This window comes from Dipodomys ordii, unplaced genomic scaffold, assembly GCF_000151885.1.
Source record: "Dipodomys ordii isolate 6190 unplaced genomic scaffold, Dord_2.0 Scaffold59, whole genome shotgun sequence".
Lineage (NCBI taxonomy): Eukaryota > Metazoa > Chordata > Mammalia > Rodentia > Heteromyidae > Dipodomys > Dipodomys ordii.
The window spans coordinates 3987596-4007862 of record NW_012267275.1 but is presented as its reverse complement, the minus strand read 5'-3'; the positions used below and the strand labels follow the sequence as shown (position 1 = coordinate 4007862).

At 38.1% G+C, this 20267-nt stretch overlaps 1 protein-coding gene across 7 annotated transcripts in view; it reads right to left on the bottom strand.

Annotated features, from left to right (window-relative positions):
- Positions 1–20267, bottom strand: part of Cast (calpastatin) — a 94723-nt gene that overhangs the window by 44461 nt on the left and 29995 nt on the right. For 5 of the 7 annotated variants that reach the window (XM_013022040.1, XM_013022042.1, XM_013022041.1 and 2 more), the window contains one exon: positions 2234–2293. In XM_013022040.1, coding sequence (XP_012877494.1) covers positions 2234–2293 — 60 coding nt within the window. Of the gene's footprint in view, positions 1–52; positions 104–2233; positions 2294–20267 lie in introns of those variants that run through there. The other 2 variants (XM_013022043.1, XM_013022044.1) reach the window with 1 other exon arrangement.

Here is a 20267-nt window from a genome sequence, read left to right as displayed (position 1 = left end):
CATAGCTTCTTGGTTTTGTCTCCCCCTCTTTCTTCTCTTTCCCCATATTCACTGGACTGCCAGGAATTCTTGTGATTTGATGTTTCATGACACCTGAAGTTGGCTGACACTTGCACCACAAAACACACTTAAAATAGGGGCACACTTAAAATAAGCACTGGCACTTATGAGGAGACGCAGGGGGATTCCAATCAGGCAACAAGGTAAAAAGTGAACTAAAGGGAAAAAAGGAAGTACTCTATTTCTAGCTCTCCTTTCCATTTCTTCTCTTAAGTTTTATAGATTTCAAGTTTGATGAGAATTGTTTCCTTTTATATGTTTCTCCTTCAGTCATTAAAGACTATTTCAAGATTAAAATAGGATTTAGCAACCATGGAGACTGGGGATGTGGCTCAGGGAGTGTGTGCTTATCTAGCACACATGATGCCCTGAGTTTGATCCCCAGCACCACCAAAAATAATATTTTTCACTTAATCTTTTAACCAAGAAGTGACAGTTAATAGATTATGCATATGTCATGTGATGTCCATTTTGAATGAAAAAATTAATATAATGTAAAATACTAAAGGACAATAGAGCACTAGATTATTAAATATTAATTTAAAAATAAAAATACAAATATTAATTAAAAATAAAATCGTTGACACATAACTGTTATATTAAGAAAACACAACAATGTGTTTCCAGATATTTGTGATATCTACTTTTAGATGAGGCCACAGGATCCCTGATAGAGAAGCTACAGTGCTGCATCCTATAGGACATGAAATGACTGTGACAGCACAGTATTGCAGAAGACAGAAAGTGAGCAGTGCCAGAGATTTTAAGCAAGGCAATTTATTAATTATGTAATTGGTATGATGGAATCTCTTAAAGAAACTGTTAAAGAATACTGGTTAATAACAATGAGAGCACTGTGAAAATGCCTTCTGATTTAATCCCCATGATTTAATCCTACCTGACTGAAATTTTACAAAGCATCTGAAACACTATCTGTTTCCTTTGTTCCCGTGATCATTTAGTATAATCATCCACCTTTTTATATTTATCTTGAAATGCACATCAAAAATGTGGTATATATATTTACATCATGGAATCCTATTCATTCATCTGAAAGGATGATATTGTACCATTCATACAATGGAAATGGAAAGACTTAGAAAAAAGTATATTAAGTGAAGTAACCCAGACCCAGAGAAATATAGGTTGCACGTTTTCCCTCATTTGTGATAGCTAGAATGTACTTACATAAATCTATAAATAAACACACTGGGTGGTATACAAGTGGTTGTAAATGAAAAAAAAACCTGAAGTATAACAGACTGTATGGAGAGCTCAAATAGTATAACTCTTTAGGAATTATTGTCAAATCCAACCAAATAAATGGGAAATGGGTACTTGCAAGAGGGGGGAATGGAGCTAAGGGGAGAGGGGTGGAAGAATGAATGAGGGAAGGGAGAAGAATTTAGGCAAGAATTCATTATATATTCCACAGAATTAAGAAAAACAGGGGAGGAGTGGGTTGAAGAGGGGGATGATGTTGAAGGGATGACATAGGTCCGAATGCACTGTATACATAAACTATTTTGTTACATGGCAGAAAATCAAGACATATCCTAAAAATTAAGAAAAGTGAGGGAAGTGGTGGGTGGAAGGGGGGTGAGAACATTGAAAGGAGTGACACTGATCAAGACGCACTGTATTCAGAAACAGCTTTGTTAAATGGCAACTCCTGTACAACTACTGAAAGATAATAAAAATATTCAAACAATGCTCATCAAAATTATTAGGATCATTTGAATAAGAAGTTACATTTTAAATCCTGATTTAGGCCCAGAGATAAGAATTTGGCGAGAGCATCTACATTTCAAACACTTAAGACAGAAACAAAAGCAAAAACAAAAATAAAAGTACGAAAGAAAAGAGAGGAACCAAATGAAAGAGAAAGAAAGAAAAGAGACAATCCAAGTGACTACTTTCTTCTAGATATTCTCAAGCTATGTAGACATTTGAAGATGTTCAAGGTAAATATTAGAAAGAGAGTTGAATTTTCAAAGATGCCTCCCCCATAAACTAGAAAGAAAATTCTTATATCCATCCACAATGTAAGCTTCCTAAAACATAAGACTTGACAGTTAACAATTATTCTACATTTTTCTTTGCTCACTAATAAAATCACACTGTAACTAGCAAAGTGGTCACCACCCAACTTAATCCTGGAGGATCTTGGTACCTGGCTTTCTGTGGTATTCATACTGGAAGTCTTGGCAGTTGCACCTGAGGAGGCTGATACCTGAAAAGAAAAGAAGTAGAAAGTCAGACTTGATTTCACCTGAGGCCTACATTATCTTTAGTGACTTTTATCCATACTGCCCTTAGGTTTTCACTTCAGTTGTATGTAGTTTACAGCACTCCACCCACAAGGCTCCAGTAAATGGCATTGTTCAGAAAGTAAACATCTACCACAGATCAAATGGGCTCCAATTTGGGTTTGATTTTACCAAATGACATTGACAAGTTACTTAAATTACCTGATTTTCAGTTTCCCATACTTATTTTTTTCTTCAGTAGGTAACAACTGCCTTCAATGTTTATCATAACAATTATATGGTGCATGATTAAACAACTGCTAATATTATTTTTTAGAAAAAAAAAGCATGGGCTTTGAACTTGATAGAAGTTTGTACAAATCCCTGCTCTGTTTATTACTGGCTCTGTAACTTTGCACCTTACTTTTCCAGGTAGCTAAAATGAGCCAATAACATCTATTTTGCAGGTTTTAAAGTACTTACAATAATGCATGCAAAATATCTGACACACTGTAACCATACATGAAATTACTACACATTAATACTAAAATATTATTTATAAAACTAGAAGGATCAAGGACATAATTTTGAAAATACACTTGGGTGGATGAGAATCAGTTTTATGTTAACAGAAAGTGTAGGACAGCTTGCAGAGGAAATTTTACTACATTATCGGTCTCATCTAGACTCTTCCTGGGAAGTACTAGATAAAGAATGGCAACTTTAAGTACTCAAGAAACAACTATCTTAGGGGTGTATTGTGGTGGTAGATTCTTGAAAGCCGACCTCCCAAGCAATGGGTGACACTTGAGCCTGTGGAAACATGCCTGGTATTGAGTGCTATTCTCGTACTTAGCTTGTATTACACTGGTTCGTATTAAATAGATGATTATCATCTTGGCACATGCCAACTGAGGCTCATTTAAACCCCCTTACCATTTGAGTCCGTTAGGCTTGAGAGCCCAGGAGTTCCATCTGGCATGCATTGCCTTCTTGAGTAATCAGCTGCCAGTAAACAGCTGCCGCCTTGCCAGCAATACCCAGGGAGCCTGTAATTCAGACTTTGCTCTGTCTCTAATGTCTGGCCCTGAGCCATTTCATGGGCTGAGTCAGAAGGCAGCATGAGTCTGTCCCTGCTCTTCCCTTCCCTTTTCCCATCTCCATTTCACACTTAATAGTGTGAACTCACCTGCAGCCCAAGACCAAAAGTATGTTCCCATCAGACCTCAGCTCAATTACCAGCAATTACAGATAAAAGCCCAATACTTTGGCATACTGACTTTTCATATATGCTTATTTATACTCTAGGTAAAATTCAGGCATGCCCTCCCCCAAAACATGTGCATGTGTATACACACACACACACACACACACACACACACACACACACACACACACACACACACACCTGGTTCTTTGGGACAAAGAACTGAAAGATATATGCAGGTAGATTTTCCCTTTGATTAAATTAGTGGAAAAATACATAAATATCCACTTTTTCCTCTGAGAATACAATTTATGGAAATTTAAATGCTCCTAATTCTGTTTTGCTGCAGTTAGAATTAGTGGGACAAAGTTCCATAGTAACTCAAAAAGTTCCACTTTGCTACATCTCAATTTTCAATGATTTCTTTCAACCATGTAAAACTACTCTAGGAACCAAACATTCTCCATGAAAGTGCTTTTTAAGATAAAATTCTTTTGTGGGATATTCATTTATTTTTTAGCATCCAATTTTATTCATTTTTTGTTCATTTGCTTTTTTATCCTTATAGTTTGATGATTTAACCTGACTTATTACTTTATTAAGTGGTATCTAGGCTAGGTGCTAGAGGCTCAAGTCTATACCGTAGCTACTAAGAGATTTGAGGACTGAGGTTCAAACCCAGCCTACATAGACAAATCCTTTAAACTCTGACTTGCAATTAATTAGCAAAAAAATCAGAAGTGGAGCTGTAGATTAAGTGGTAGAGTGCTCATGAACTAAAAAGCCAAGAGAGGGTGAGAGACTGTACCCACACTAAAAACAACCAATACCTGGAAATGAGCCCCAAATCTTAGAAGATTTTCAAAGTCCCAACAAGAAGAGTTCAAATTCCAAGTAGACAAATTACAAATAGGCATGAAGTAGGCTAAAGCAGGAATTTAGCCAGAGCTCATGGTCCCACCTGTCCTAGAACAGATCCCTCCACCGAAGTTCCATCTTCTAACTAAAAACCATGAAGTATCTTGAAGTTGGGAACTGGAAACAAAGGAAATGACCTCACTTCACTATTAACCCATTCAATTCTGGACTAATGAAGCTTGTTTGATTTTTATTCAATAGGTGAAGACAAGTAATTTTAATAGTTGTTAGCTCCCAATGTAGGACTGAATGCACCTTTATTTTAAATCTTTTGTAATGCATAAATAGCTATTATAAATAAAAGATGGTGGAAAGATATTTTGAAGATGAAGAACTTTAGCAATAACCTTATTACACATTGACACTCAGGTTTTAAACTGATAAGGGAAACCAATTCTCATGTCTAGGGTTCACCAGAGGTCACTGACTCCTTAGGTGTTAACCCAGAACACAGTTTGTGCCTGGTAGTGGGGTGAAACCAATAGCCATATCTCTGCCCTTGTGAAAGGTCTAGCCTTACATTATCTTATATTAGTTAAACAATCAATCTGACAATTACTTGCTTCAAAAGGAAATCATGGAGTCCATTCAGAACTCAGACTACCAAAGAAGATATAGTTCAGGGAACAGTTGTGCCAAGAGGTGCTAACTATGTGACAGGTTGTGTAGTGACTAATGGACAAGGAGACATCAACTAGGAAGGAGGCTGAAAGGAGCATGCCATGCATGAGGACCCCGTGAGCTGTGCATCAGTGTGAGGACCTAGGTTGTCTGCTTTCCAAACCGTTGCTCCTCTGTATGGTGCTTATGGCTTATCTGGTCAGTCCTAACAACATCAAGGGGCTTCAAGTTTTCATAAACAACTACCAGTGCTTGTATCAAACAAAATACCTCTTGTAGGATTAGCACTGATCTGCAGTCAGACTAAAGTAAAACTATAGTTCTTTCTCTACCTGTGCAAATTTTGCAATATCCAGAAAAAAGGGTACCTTAAGAGAAACCATTCTGGGCTGGGAAGGTGGCTCAGTGGTACAGCGCATGCTTTGCATGCCAGAGGCCCTGGGTTCAATTCCTCAGCACCATATAAGCAAAAAGAAAAAAGCCGGAAGTGGAGCTGTGGCTCAAGTGGTAGAGCACTAGTCTTGAGCTGAAGAGCTGAGGGGCAGCACCAAGGCCCAGAGTTCAAGCCCCACAACCGGACCCCCCAAAAAAAGAGAAATCATTCTCCATCTACCCATTCAACAATTTTCATGTAGGGAGCACTGAGACAGAGCTTGAGGATAAACAATGAAGAAGCTACAGGCCTGGCCTTGAAGGAGTTGGGTCCAATTAAATAAACTGACAACAAACATGTTTAATTACAACCTAAGTGGTCTATCAATGTGAAGAGGCCTTTCATGTGACACAAGAAATACTTTAGTTCCAAGTAAGTTGTAGGCCCATCTGAAATAATGTTGCTATAGTTCCAAGGTGTATTAAGATAAACAACACTGTTAAGAGATCAGTTGCAATCTAGGGAAAGCAAACAAACAAACATTTATTTTACTAAACTAATGATAATTTATTTTCTGCCTTTATTAAATAAAACCTCTTTATGATTACTCTCTATTTTAAGAATCTTAGAAGCTCACCACAATGAAGAATCAAAGATAAAAGGGAAAGATGAGGCTGGGAAGTTGGCTCAGTGGTAGAGCGCTTGCCTTGCATGCATGAGGCCCTGGGTTCGATTCCTCAGCACCACATATACAGAAAAAAGCCAGAAGTGGTACTGTGGCTCAAGTGGTAGAGTGCTAGCCTTGAGCTGAAGAGCTGAGAGACAGAGCCCAAGCCTAGAGTTCAGGCCCCATGACTGGCAAAAACAAAACCAAAAAAAACCAAAAAAAAACCAACCATGTAGGCCCCATGGTTTCCCATATATCTTCCCATTAAATAAAACAAGCAATAACTCCTGCTGTCCTTTTCAAAACAGACAAACCACAGAAAGGCTTTCTCTTGTCTTTAAAGTCCCTATCTCCAACGTCAACATTATCTCATCACCCATTGAAAAATATACTCCACACATCCAACCTCTCTTATCCCAGACACACTGCGCTTATCTCTTTCTTTATGCTTTCCACTCAGACATCACTGTCTGCTGTGCTTCCCTCCTGGACATACTAAGCCTATGTACCCATTTGTTAAGGTATACCATGCTGGCTCCTGGTTCTGACATCATAATGTGTGCACCACTACAGCCAGTTTTAATTAGACATCATCTTTTTCCAACCCATAATAATACACATGGAAGGTGAAAACAAAATTGTGTCATGTGTAGTCTTCTCCACATGATACGATCCTTATGAAAGAGCTGTCTCTGCACTGGGGAGCACACTAGCCTCCATTGTAGCTGCCTGTCTTTCCTGGGCTTTTCTTGAATCTGTAAAGTGTCTCTTAAGCATGTGTGAGTAGAAGCAAGATTTAGGACCAACTTTCACCATCCTACACAGCTGGACTGAAGTGAAGATGGTTCGAAGCTCCATTGAAGATCCTTGTAATTTATCCAAGGTGCGCGGTGCAGCCTTCTGTCAAAGGGGTGGACATCGAGAGTGTTTGCTCATCTATTCCATTGTCATTCAGCTGATGGAAAAACCATTCCCTCAGCTCCTTGACTTCTCTGTTTCCCACAGAATACAGTCCCTCTCATTTTACTTGGCTCCCAGGCTGTCAGTGTCTTTCCAAGAAAGAAAGTTTCAGTTGACTTCCACATCACCTCTCCTCTAGCCACTCAGTCTTACCTTGATCTCTCTCCTTGTCCTCAGCTGGCACTCTGAGAAAGTGCACACACAGAATGGAACATCAGATGCATCCGATATTTTTTTTCTCCTCCCACAAGATCTTGTTTCCTTCCCATGCACCACCACTGGCAGCTTTCCTGTTTCCTCCTACCTGCAACCTAGTCACCCTGCACACACCTGGATCTGCCTTTGTTTGTTGAGGGTTACTAAGAACATCAGGCTGCACATCTGTGCACTCCTTTTCCACTTGGTAATCTACCAACAGTTCCATGGTGAATCATTGATTCTACTTGTTGGCAACTGCCAATCTTACCTGTCTTTTCCTGGAGGCTTGTTTTACCTCCTCTATTCTCTTTGTGTTCCTTAATATTCAGTCACAAGCCTTGTTACTGTGCTTGATCTGTGCTCCTTTTTTTTTTTTTTTGGATTGGCAGTCACGGGGCTTGAACTCAGGCCCTGGGTACTGCCCTTGAACTCTTTTCCTGAAGGTTAGCACTCTACTACTTTGAGAAACAGCTCTACTTCTGGATTTCTGGTGGTTAACTGGACATAAGAATCTCATGGACTTTCCTGCCCAGGGTGGCTTTGAGCCACAACTCTCAGACCTCAGTCTCCTGAGTAGCTAAATGATAGTGTGAGCCACCAATGCCTGGCTTTTCTCCTAAATTTAAGTATCATTTATTTTCTGAATAATTCTTAGTATCACTGTCAGCAACCATGCTTTAATACTAGGCTATGTTTAAAAGAGGAAATTGAAAGCTGCTAGCTGGTGGCGCAAGGCCTATAACCTTAGCTTTCAGGTGCTTGAGATCTGAGGATCTGAGTTTAAAGTCAGCCTGGGGGAGGGGGGGGGAGTATGTGAGACTCTTATTTCCAACTATTCCACAAAAAAAGGAAGGAAAGATGTAACTTAAGAGCCACTTGAGTAAAAAAGCCAAGCAAGTGTTCAAGGTCTTGATTCAAGCCCCAGTATTGGTGCACATGTGCGTATGTGCACACAGACACACAGGAAATTAAGAGAGATCCAGGCCCATATCTCTGCTTCAGCATGCATGCATTCAAATTAATTACCTCATCTGGAATCGAGGTAGAGAATTCACCCAGCGGTGAGTCACCTGGATCCAGGAGCAGTGCTGGTTCTAGTCTGTTTCACTGCTTCATTCTTTTTATTTCTATTGCCACACCCAGTTCTGGTCTAGTCACTGATCACCCACAATTGGATTACAATGAGGTCCTTGTAATAGTTTCTGGGCTTTGTTCTCTCCCACCTCCATCCCTACTCTAATTCTTCTCCCAATCCTTTCTGTCTACTAAAATAAGCATGTACCATATTTCTGCACTAATGGAAGACCAGCAGTTTCATATTCTGTCCCCCAAAAAGCCCAGTGCCTTCTACCTGATACTTGGATTCTTCATTATTTGAACTATTTATTCAACTACCTCTTTCCCAATGGTGTTACACAGTGACTGACTTCCAGCCAGAAAAAGGTGCTTACATATCATTATCACTTCATTAGAAGACATTACATACTGGATAAAAATGGGAAAGGGGACTCTGACCTTAAGACTGGTAAAAATGCAACTAATATTTGATGCATGCATAACCCTGAGAAAGTTAGTTAACTACTCTGTGCCTCAATTTATTTACTGGTAAAATGGAAATGGTAATAATTCTCTGTGTTAAACTATGTGATCATTGTTTTCAAGGTGTTTTAAGATTGTTAACATATGTGAACCAATGCTAGTTCTTGTTATTATCACCATTACCATCTCACCATCGTGCTTCCTTCTACCTCTGAGCCTTTCACCTTGCCATTCCCACTATCTAGGAATCTCTTACCTGTCCACATCCAATCTGTCCTTCTTTTGAAGATTTGTATCAAGATATAACCATCTCTATTTGCCCTAAGTCATTTCTTCTTAAATATAAAAAAATTGTTTTTGAATATTTATTCATATCTTCTGCATTGAGGGTTATTGAGCTCTTTCTAAGTGTACAACACATCAATAAAGCTATAAAGTTATCAAGACATAGGACATTTCTGCTTCCTCCAATATTTATCATGGTGTTGAATATATGGTAGCAAAAAAAAAAAAGCTCAAAGCTACTGCTGATTCAAATTTTGCTCCCATTTTAAATTGTGAATTAAAATTTTATTTAAACAGTGAAATAAAAACACAAACATGTTTTTACTTTTATCTGTAAATAAGACCATAAACTAATATGTCATAAGACTGAAGTCTTGATGATTGAAAGAGCCATGATTTGCAGGGAGATTAAACCTGCTTAGCATCCAATTTTTCACCAAAAAAGCCTCCCACAAGGTTATCACAGAGTCAGTTCAGATACTAAATCAGAAGGGAAATTTGTGCAAATCATAAAACAAAGGCTAAATATTTGCTAAATTCAGGAAATCTGTCAAATCCAGTACTGAGTTTTACTATGTAAAATTTGATCTACTAGATGTATAAAAGAAAAACAAATTGTTTGTTTTTGCACCATAACCAGATTCTTATTTAAACATATCTTAGATCATGAAAGAAGAAAATCATAGATGTATTTTCTCATAAGACCTATGAAATACAACAGAATGAGGGGAGGGGCCTATTCAGCTGCTTCATGCCTCCTACCCCAGAGTCTTGTGTATAGTGGTTGCTTATTATTCATTTGAACAACTTTTATGAAAAATAAATGCAGGAGAATAATAGTCCAAATGCTACACTGTATTAGTTTTACTACATGATGACCAGAAATTTACCTGAAGCACAGGTCAGAAAATTGGTAAGGATAATATATTTTAAACATTTCATCATTTATACGATCATTGTCATTATCAAGAATTGAACAACTTTAAATAAACCACAAACAAAAACATTCAGGAAGTGAGCAACTCAAAGAAAACCATATATACACCAAAAAGTCATTCATCTGCTTCCCAGAAGGCATGTGCAATAAACAATAGGCAGTTGATGAGAAACTTTTCTAAAGAAATTATATAAGCACCACTATAATGATGGATTATTTACCTCAGAAAATATTTGCGTGCTTAAGTTTGTCTATTGTGTGCCATGCTGTTACACCAAACATATTTTGTTGAAATGCCTTTATTTTAAATACAATGGTGCTATTAATGAGACATGAAATACAGTCATCTAACACAGTACAGTGTTCAGTAATAACAGAAAATATTGATCTGATGAGAGGTAAACAACAGATCAACTATGAATAAGCTCAGTCATCTCTATTAGATAGAGTATTTAACAGTGCTAGTAGGCCTAAGTATTATACCCAAGTATACCTCAGAACACAGTGTGAGTTTAGTTGGGACAACACCATATAATAGGTGATCAGAACAGAATACCTGCATTTTTAAGGTTCAGAAGATGGTTAAAAAAAGGGTCAATGGGAAGGTCAGAAATTACAGAATTTTCCATGTGTCCATAATGTATGTTTTACATATCTGGTTTCAATATATCTTTATAAAATCCTTGGAAGTTAACATTATTATCTATATTTTACAAGTGAAAATTCTGAAGCTTAGAAAGTTATATAACTTATCCAATAACATTATGAAGTAAGAAGTGATAGAGCTGGAATTTGAACACACACATAATGACAATGTCCACAACATTTTGCTTTGACAAGTTAAAATCCTTTACTGGGGGCTGGGAAGGTGGCCTAGTGGTAGAGTGCTTGCCTTGCATGCATGAGTTCCTGCGTTCAATTCCTCAGCACCACATAAGTGGTGCTGTGGCTCCAGTGGTGGAGTGCTAGGTTTGAGCTGAAGAGCTAAGGGACAGCACCCAGGCTCAGAGTTCAGACCTTACAACCAACCCAAAAAAATCCTTTACTGAAAAATTAAAAAACAAATTCAAAGTTCACACACAAAAATTGAAGATGCATGCTGGAATGGGACTGGCATTCCAGGTGAGCAAAATGGCATAGGCAAAACTTACAGGCAGGAAGGTCTTGCCAATATTCAGTTCAAAGTACAACACATATAATGGTACCAAATAAGCAATCTTAAGATCATTTGAGGGAAAACTGAAGATTACAGCTCAGATGAGGATGTTGCACATTCATGAGATATATTAAAAGGATACCTAGATTTAAGATAAAAATAGAGTAGCTAAACTCAACTTGCTCTGGGAGGTAGAGTGTTCATAAACTTTGGCCGCTGATACAACATGTGGACAGGACTCAAAATAAACATCCAAATGTTGCCTGGGAACTGTGACAATAGACACAGCTGACATTAAACCAAACACAAGCTAGGAAGTTTGTAGAACATTTGGCCAATAGTGTGTCTGATGAGTTGTGACACTAGATCATCCCCTGCACTTAGAAAAAGCCAGGTAGGTCATGAAGTCAGGCTTCCAGTTTTATAAGGCAACTGCTTCATTTTCATTGCTTCACAAACTCTGATTTTCCAGTGTTTTGTGTCCCCCTCCTCCAGGATAGCAGTAATTTTTTATAGGCAAGAAGTAGCTTATACCACACAGCCACGATTAGTCCTAAGAATTGAAAAGCAGTTTTTCTCCCCCCGATGTTTTCTGTTCATGCCTTAAGGAATCTGGGTCTCTTTTCCTGATTCATGAAACAATTCCAAATACATCTGATCTTTGTTTGCCCCCAAAGAAGTCAAACGTGGAAGTAACATCCTACTTTCTTCTTTTGATCCATCCTCTAGCAAAGGGTTATCAGGAAAGGATTTACTTTAGCCTCTGAATTAATTCCAGAATGGCAGGGTCGTCCTGTGGTTAGCATGGCTTTGGGAAATTACATACTAATCTTGCTCATCTTTCTCCAAGAAGAAATGTAATGGATTTTACATTATGGCATTTTGTTTGGACTCAAATGAATGGCTGCTTAGTTCCATATTCTATTCAAGAAAGAATAATCTTTGCAGTAAGAGCAAAAATTAAAACAAATCCTGACAGACTATAAACTAATATAAAGTGTTATGTCTGTTGATAGAATGGTTACTATATAGAATGAATATTGTGACTCTGCTGTACAACCCATTTAGAAGCTGTTTAACTTGGCTGGCACAGTGTGTTCATCCCTTGGCTACAGACCTAAGAGAAGGTGACAGAAACAAGAGAACTATTGTGGATACTTGTGCTATAAAACCAACTACTAGCCTCAATCTCTACAGAAATGACAGACTCAAAACTCATGAAAATTAAGAGAGGTAGTTGAATGGAGGCTGAGAAATAGCTCTGATCTATATCATTCCTTAAGTTTTTTTTTTCTTTTTTTTGTTGTTAAATCACTTTCTTGGTAAAAAAAAAAAATGCTTAAATAGCAGACTAATAACAGGTTGTTCTTCACTTATCTAAGCTGACTTTCAACTGACCAAAGTTAAAATGGAGAAAGAAAGAAATGTATAAATATATATCAACAGCATGTTAAATTCTTACAAATAGTAAAGAATCAGTGTTATAGTAGTTGGTAAGAAGAATGACTCTGAATCCAGACCACTTGAATTTGAATCCGAGCTCTCGTGTTTATTTGAATTTAAATACAATTTCTGTCATAGTTATTTACGTGACCTACATATAAACTACTGGATTTTGTATGAGGCATCTATGGAAAGTAACATCAGAATCAAATGGAATCTTGCAATCTATATGACACAGAGTTATTTAAACTTTCTGGGCCTCTGTCTCCTCATTTGTTTTATTTATTTATTTATTTATTTTTTGTGAACATACTGTACAGAGGGGTTACAATTACATGGGCAAGATAATGAGTACATTTCTTATCAAGCATTGCAGCCTCCTCCTTTGTTTACCCTTCACATCCCTTTCCAGCCTCTCCCCCCTCCGCCCCCCTACCCAATCCTCCTCTCCTCCCCCCCTCACCAAAGTTGTAAAGTTCGTTTTCGACATGTCTGTCTCCTCATTTGTAAAAGTGTTGTTTGTAAAAAAATAAATTTTTATTTTTTGTGAACATATTGTACAGAGGGATTACAATTACATGGGCAAGATAATGAGTACATTTCTTATCAAGCATTGCAGCCTCCTCCTTTGTTTACCCTTCACATCCCTTTCCAGCCTCTCCCCCCTCCGCCCCCCTACCCAATCCTCCTCTCCTCCCCCCCTCACCAAAGTTGTAAAGTTCGTTTTCGACATGTCTGTCTCCTCATTTGTAAAAGTGTTGAAATACCTCTTTTTTTTAATTTAAATTTTTTTTGTGAACATACTGTGCAGAGCGGTTACAATTACATGGGCAGGATAATGCGTACATTTCTTATCAAACATTGCAGCCTCCTCCTTTGTTTACCCTTCACATCCCTTCCCAGCCTTCCCCCCCCACCCCCACCCAATCCTCCCCCCTTCTGAAATACCTCTTTACCATGTTGCATGATACATGGTAGTCTCTTTCATTGGTTACCTAATTAAAATCTAACAATATATAACTCCAAAAGAAATAAGGGGCTGGAAAGTGGCTCAGTGGTAGAGAGCTTGCCTTGCATGCATGAGGCCCTGGGTTCGCTTCCTCAGCACCACATAAGAAAAAAGAAAAAAGCCGGAAGTGGCGCTGTGGCTCAAGTGGTAGAGCACTAGCCTTGAGCTGAAGAGCTGAGTTTCAGTTCCCAGGCTCAGAGTTTAGGCCCCATGACCAGACCCCCCCCCCAAAAAAAGAAGTAAATTAAAATGTACATAAGTCATTTAACTTAGTTGTGCCAGTCCTCTGGGAGCACAGCTGAAGAGGAAGAACGCCTGAAACAGGTATATCACAGCTGGGAATTACAAACTGAATTCCTTCCCTGTTAAAGGAGTCCTGACTGCAGATCTCACACACCAGGTTGTCATAAGGCCAGGACAGATGAAGAACTAATCACCCATAAATAAATGCCTTGAAAATTGCTCACTAGCTCAGGATAATGGCAACTGGCTGGAAGGGTGAATCTAGAAAACACCACTAGGAGAAAGGAATTCCAAATTTGGCCTACAGAATCAAATTTGCTCTCTGTGGAACACAGGCTCCGAGCCTAAGAATTTCTCTGATAAAATCTAAATGATCTTAGGCAGAACCATATTTAAAGCGATCTGACAGAGTTAGGTCTACAACATAGAAAAAGAGAAACTCCACTGAAAATGTTTCAAGCCATAGATTTCAAACAGGAGGTAAAACACTATAAGGAAGAGACAGCAACCACACATATGGGATAAATTGCTCTCTGGAAACTGAAGGGAACAGGAAAATGTAAAAGAGACTTCAATTCCTTTTTTTTTTTTTTTTTTTTGTCAGTTGTGGGGCTTGAACTCTGAGCCTGGATGCTGTCCCTGTACTCTTCAGCTCAAGGCAAGCGCTTTACCACTTGAGCCACAGCACCACTTCTGGTTTTTTAGTGGTTTATTGGAGCTAAGAGTCTCATGGACTTTCCTGCCCAGGCTGGCTTTCAACATCGATCCTCAGATCTCAGCCTCCTGAGTAGCTAGGATTACAGGCGTGAACCACCAGCACCCAGCCCTTTAACTACATTTTAAAACTCAGAGACAAAGAAAGAAATGCACATATTGGTAAAAATATGAACTACGTGTATCTGAATAGACATTTAAGTGACTGCTCAAATCAGCAGAGGATATGAGTATGGAAGAGAAAACAGAAAAAATTAGGCAATATGAAAAAGAAGTTAAGAATTCTGGAAGAGAAATTTTCTAGCCTCCAGCTTCAGTTCCCTGCTTCAGACACAGCCCTGTGAATCAGATACATTTGTAAATAAAATATTATTTTAAAAATTCCTACCTGTGTTGATGTACTTCCTTCCCCTTGATCTTACCACTATACATACCTCACTATACACACTTGGGGAAGGGTAAGATCAACAGAAGAGTACAGACAAATGAAAAGAGGAAAGGTGAGAAGATGGAGCTATAATGATATTATATATATATATATATATATATATATATATATGAAAATAAAACTAGCAAAATTCTGGGTAGGGGTGAAGTTGGGAGAGCTAGGGGACAATGATGAATGGGGTGTACTCATAAACTGCAAGCATGTTGGACACTGTTTTATACATATTCTTAGCAAGAGACTATATTAATGTCTCTGATAATTACTCAGTAGCTATTGAGCTGTATGATAGAATTTTATATGCCCTATTCATGAGGAGGACATACAAAACATATATATCAAAAAGTGTACAAATAATTCTATTCTCTGCAACCTTCTCCAGCTACACCCCTACCACAGCTTAAAGGAGCAGGGTGAACAGGAAGCTGAGTTCCCCTTTCTCTTCAGGAGCATTGTCTTATACTTTCCCTAATAATTCAATTCTGGGAAGCCTTACAATTTAGTCTTGGTTCTTGATACTTCAGTCACTTATTTGGGGGACTTCAACCCCTTGCTTGTATGTGAAAGGAGCTTTGTCTTTCATCCATCCTGAAATGAAATGGGAGTAGGACAGGCTCTAGCTCAGGATCCAAGCATAGGGCATGAGTATCAACAGTTCAATATGGTTCACAAGAAATCAGTCATCCTATAGATGGCGAGGGCTCTTAGCAAGCTTTGATTACCCCGCCAGGGCCAGAAGAGTACTTTAGATGGGTTCTATAGAATCCATTTCACTCTTTAGAGAAGTGGTCATCGAACGTAGCAGATAGGAGGTTAATCATTATCATACCATGGTTATTCTGATTGAGTCTGAGGTGAGGCTTGAGAAATGTCTTGTGTGTGTGTGTGTGTGTGTGTGTGTGTGTCTGTCTGTCTGTCTGTCTCTGTGTATGCCAGTCCTAAAGCTTGAAATCACTGTCCCTGAGCCTTTTGCTCAAGGCTAGAGCTCTACTACTTGAGCCCTAGTTCCACTTTCAGCTTTTTGGTGGTTAATTGGAGTTAAGAGTCTCATGGGCTTGCTTGCCTTTGCTGGCTTTGAACTGTGACCTTCAGATATTAATCTCCTAAGTAGTTATAGGTATGAGCCACTGGTGCCTGGCAAAAAATTCTTTTCATTAAAAAATAATAAAAATAATCTCAGATGAATCTGATGTTAATGTTCTCCAGATCACATATTGTGAAACCCTGTCTTAGAGGATTCCAAATATTGGGAAAGTAAAGGACTATGGGTTAGTCTATAGTCACTCTACTGACCTGAACTCTCTCTTTGAGGGCCAACAGCCCTATCTTTTCTAAGAAGACCTCAACTGCAAAGCACAACTCTCTGCAGTTAAGGTAATATTGGTTAGATTACAAATCCAAATGATTAGATAGCAATCACTGTTACCCTCACATGCACCTACTCCTTACTCTTTAAGGCTAATATAGCCTGTTCATGTAACCTATAGAACTAAGACAAATTATATGACATTAACTGAATAAACTCAATAAAAGTAGACCTATATCCCTTTCCTAACATGTAAAAATTCCTCAACAAGTAAGCTATTTTTGCTTCCTAACCAGTGTTGCAAAGAAATTTGTAGGAGAACACATAATCACTACCAACAATATAGACCAAGACCCTTTATAACCAAAACTGCCATACAAACATTCCTGTGGGAGCAATCAGGAAAATGATAAAATGTATTTTAAGGGAGTAGGAGATTCTCCACATCTAACTATGGGTATGTGTCTATGAGGTGGCAGCTGTCAAATACAAAATCAGACACTACACTGAGGCATTGTGTCACTGCAGATAGGAAAGGCTTGGAATTCCACAGCAGGCTAGTCTGACTGTTGATAAGCTTGTTATCCTCTTCTACACATTCATCTGAGTGGTAAAGAAACAGCAAGATGTGAGAAATCTTAATGCTTGTTCGAAGGGCTGCTATGGGATCTCTTAAACTAAGCAACAGGATAAAATGGAAATATCTTCTATATATGAAACCTAATAGAAATCCAGTCCATCTAGAAAGTTAGATGTATCACCTATAGAAGGTAGTTAAGAACATTCATCAGAGAGGCTGAGAACTCTCGGGCTCACACAAAAAGGTAAGTAGATGTATATATTCAGGAGTAAGTAGAATATCTTAACTAATCGTTCTTAGGAAAAGGATGAGAAAGACAAGCCAACATTCTGAAAGTTGGTTGTGTCAGACTTAGTTCTTACTCATACTAATGATGGCCCACTTGAGACCATCTCAGTACTTAGTGTTAGCAGTTTTTGTCATTTTCCATTTTATACTGACCCTCTGGTTGCAGATATGTTTTAAAGAGTAATACTTCTTGTGTTTGTTCCTACAAAAATAGACCCTGAAGTTTTACACACCCCTTCCATTTTGTTATGTTTTGGTTTGGTTGGGTTTTTTTTTCTTTGCCTGTCCTGCAGCTTGAACTCAGGGCCTAGGTGCTGTCCCTGAGCCTCTTTATGCTCAAGGCTAGCTCTCTACCACTAGAGTCACAGCTCTTCCAGCTGTGACACCCCATGAGTCTCATTTATGGGGACTTTTCTGCCCAAGCTGGTTTTGAACAGTGATCTTCAGATCTCAGTTTCCTGAGTAGCTAGGATTACAGGCATGAGCCACCAATGCCCTGCTCCATTTTTTTCTTATAGCACCTTGCTAGCAATGCTACCTAGCATTCATGTTGTCTCTTCAGAATTGTCTCATTGCATGCACATTAGTTGTTACTTCAGTGTGTATAGCACCATGTCTGATCCATTGTAGAAAGTTCAAAGAGAAGGGAAAAGGAAGGGAGGGGAGAAAAGAGAAGGGGAAGGAAGGGGAGAGGAGAGGAGGAAAGGGGAAACAAAAAAGAAAAGGAAAGGAAAGGAGTCCTTATCTCTATCTTTTGAAAATTCACTCTAATCTTTAGGCAAAGGACAATTAGATATCAAATTTCAGAAACTCTACTTGCAAATCCTAAAGAATAAAGAAAAGGGTATTATTTACCATTTTTTCTGCCCACTATGAATCGCTATATTAATCCAATAGTATATTCATGTTAAGATAAAGCTAACTTATTATTACAATTTAACACATTTTTTGAAGCAACATGCTTTCAGGGTACAAAAAGATGAATTCTGTCTTCTAGAATATCATAGTACATCCAAATGTTTATATTCTGAGAATTAAAGTAATTGTAATCAGTGTAGCCAAAGGAGACTTTATGTGAGAAGTTTTCATGGACTAAGACTTAAGTTCATAGAAAATATTTTATGGAGAGCTGTTAAATACATTCCAAGAGTAATACAATATGGTAACAATTATTATTTTTTGAGACAAGGCCTTGCTATTTAACCCTGATTGGCCTCAAACTCTTGATCTCTACCTCAGCCTTCTCAGTGCTAGGATTACAGGTATATACCACCATTCCTGACTCAATAGTATTTTGTTAGTTTGTAAAATGGGCACAATATGAGTATTTTATACCTGCGTTATTATTATAGTATGTCAAATATTCAGTGAGTGCCAGAATATGGTGTTCTGACACACAGCTGCAAGTCTATACTAAAAAAACTATACTGATCTATGTTCTTTTGCTGGAACCTGTTCAAGTCATCTTGTGGTAATTTATTATTATATGGTACTTATTATTATTAATTATTAGTGTGGAAAATAGAATACTACAAAGCATAGGCCAAACAATGCCAATTGGATTAGATTAGACACAGTCTTCACCCAAATTTCCACTGTCCAAATAAGTAGATTTAGTCAGAAACCATCATATCTTTGGAGATGTATAAAGTAGCCCTGAAAGATCATATAGACATAATTGGAAGCAATAGAACAATTCAACATTGCTCCCTAAAATGTAAAGAGTATGCCTGATGAGGAACATCAGGTAGTTAACTTAGAGCTATGCCTATTCATAGAGAAAAAATAACAGTAAAGTTGCTTGTGATGATCCAATTTACTTTTCCAATATTCATATTGTTAATTCAAATACATCATAAAGACTACGCAATAAAGTATATTTCCCTCAAGGAGTCAGATGAAACATATTTCAGATTCATATCTTCAAAATGAGGGAAGTGTAAGCTTCTAAGAGAGAAGAGACAAATATCTTTATGTACACATTAGTCCATGAACTGAACTTTTTGTTTAAACAGGCCTGACTAATTAGATCATTCATATTTTGAGGAAAAGTAAATAGTTCTAACAAGGGATTGTGATAACTTTCAAATACAACTGTTCTTACAAACTAAGAACAGAAACAAAGACTTGGCCAGTTTAAGCAATTAATTCAAATTAATTACTCATGTTTTCCTAAAAGCTTGTTCTTTTTTGTTTTATTTTTTCAAATGATTATTTTATATGAGACCTTTTAATTTTTCATCATAGGAGAGACATTATACTCAGCCAGTTCTACCAGAGAAAGATCAAGGAACTGAAACTCACCCCTAATTCTATATAACCAACTCTCTCATGCACTGGGAATCTTCTTTTAAACGATGTAACTTCAATAGAGACACTATTAATACTTGAAAAATGTAGCTTCATAAACACTGTCTCACAATTTGCAGAACACTCTTGTTTCTAACAGACACCAAAAATCCTTGTTAGACACACATGTGAACATGCATACACATGTGAATATCCACCCATAGACACACATTCACATATATTCCTTCTTGAGCTTCATCAGTCCTAGTCATCTATTTCTTCTCCATCCTTCTGTGCACATGGTCTTGCTGAAGTTCCCTACCTCAACTTAATCCAATGTCACCTAGAACCCAGGCAGCACTCAGCACACAGCACTTCCTGTACTACATCTCCAAGCAATTCCTTTAAGACACTTGGTGCACAGAACTTGAATTCCTACCTATAAGCAAAACATCAGAAAAGAGGCTTGCTGCAGTTATCCATTAGGAAATAAACCTTCCCTCTTTCAATGGTGCATGACACTGAGTGTTGAGCTTCCCTGCAATGCAGATCTTTCCTGTAGAAAACATCTCCAGCAGCAGGAACTTCCCAGAACTGCTGAAGAAGGACTGCTGTCTTACCGACAGGTTATTGATTCTTTCAGACTGATCAGAGGCTCCAAGGTCCCAGCCAGTAAGGAAGCTGCTTAGACTTTCTACCTCATTTTCTCAAGCTGTAAATTCTACAATAACAAGCTTGTCCCCTTGCCCATTCATAACCAAACAACACGGTCGCCTTGAC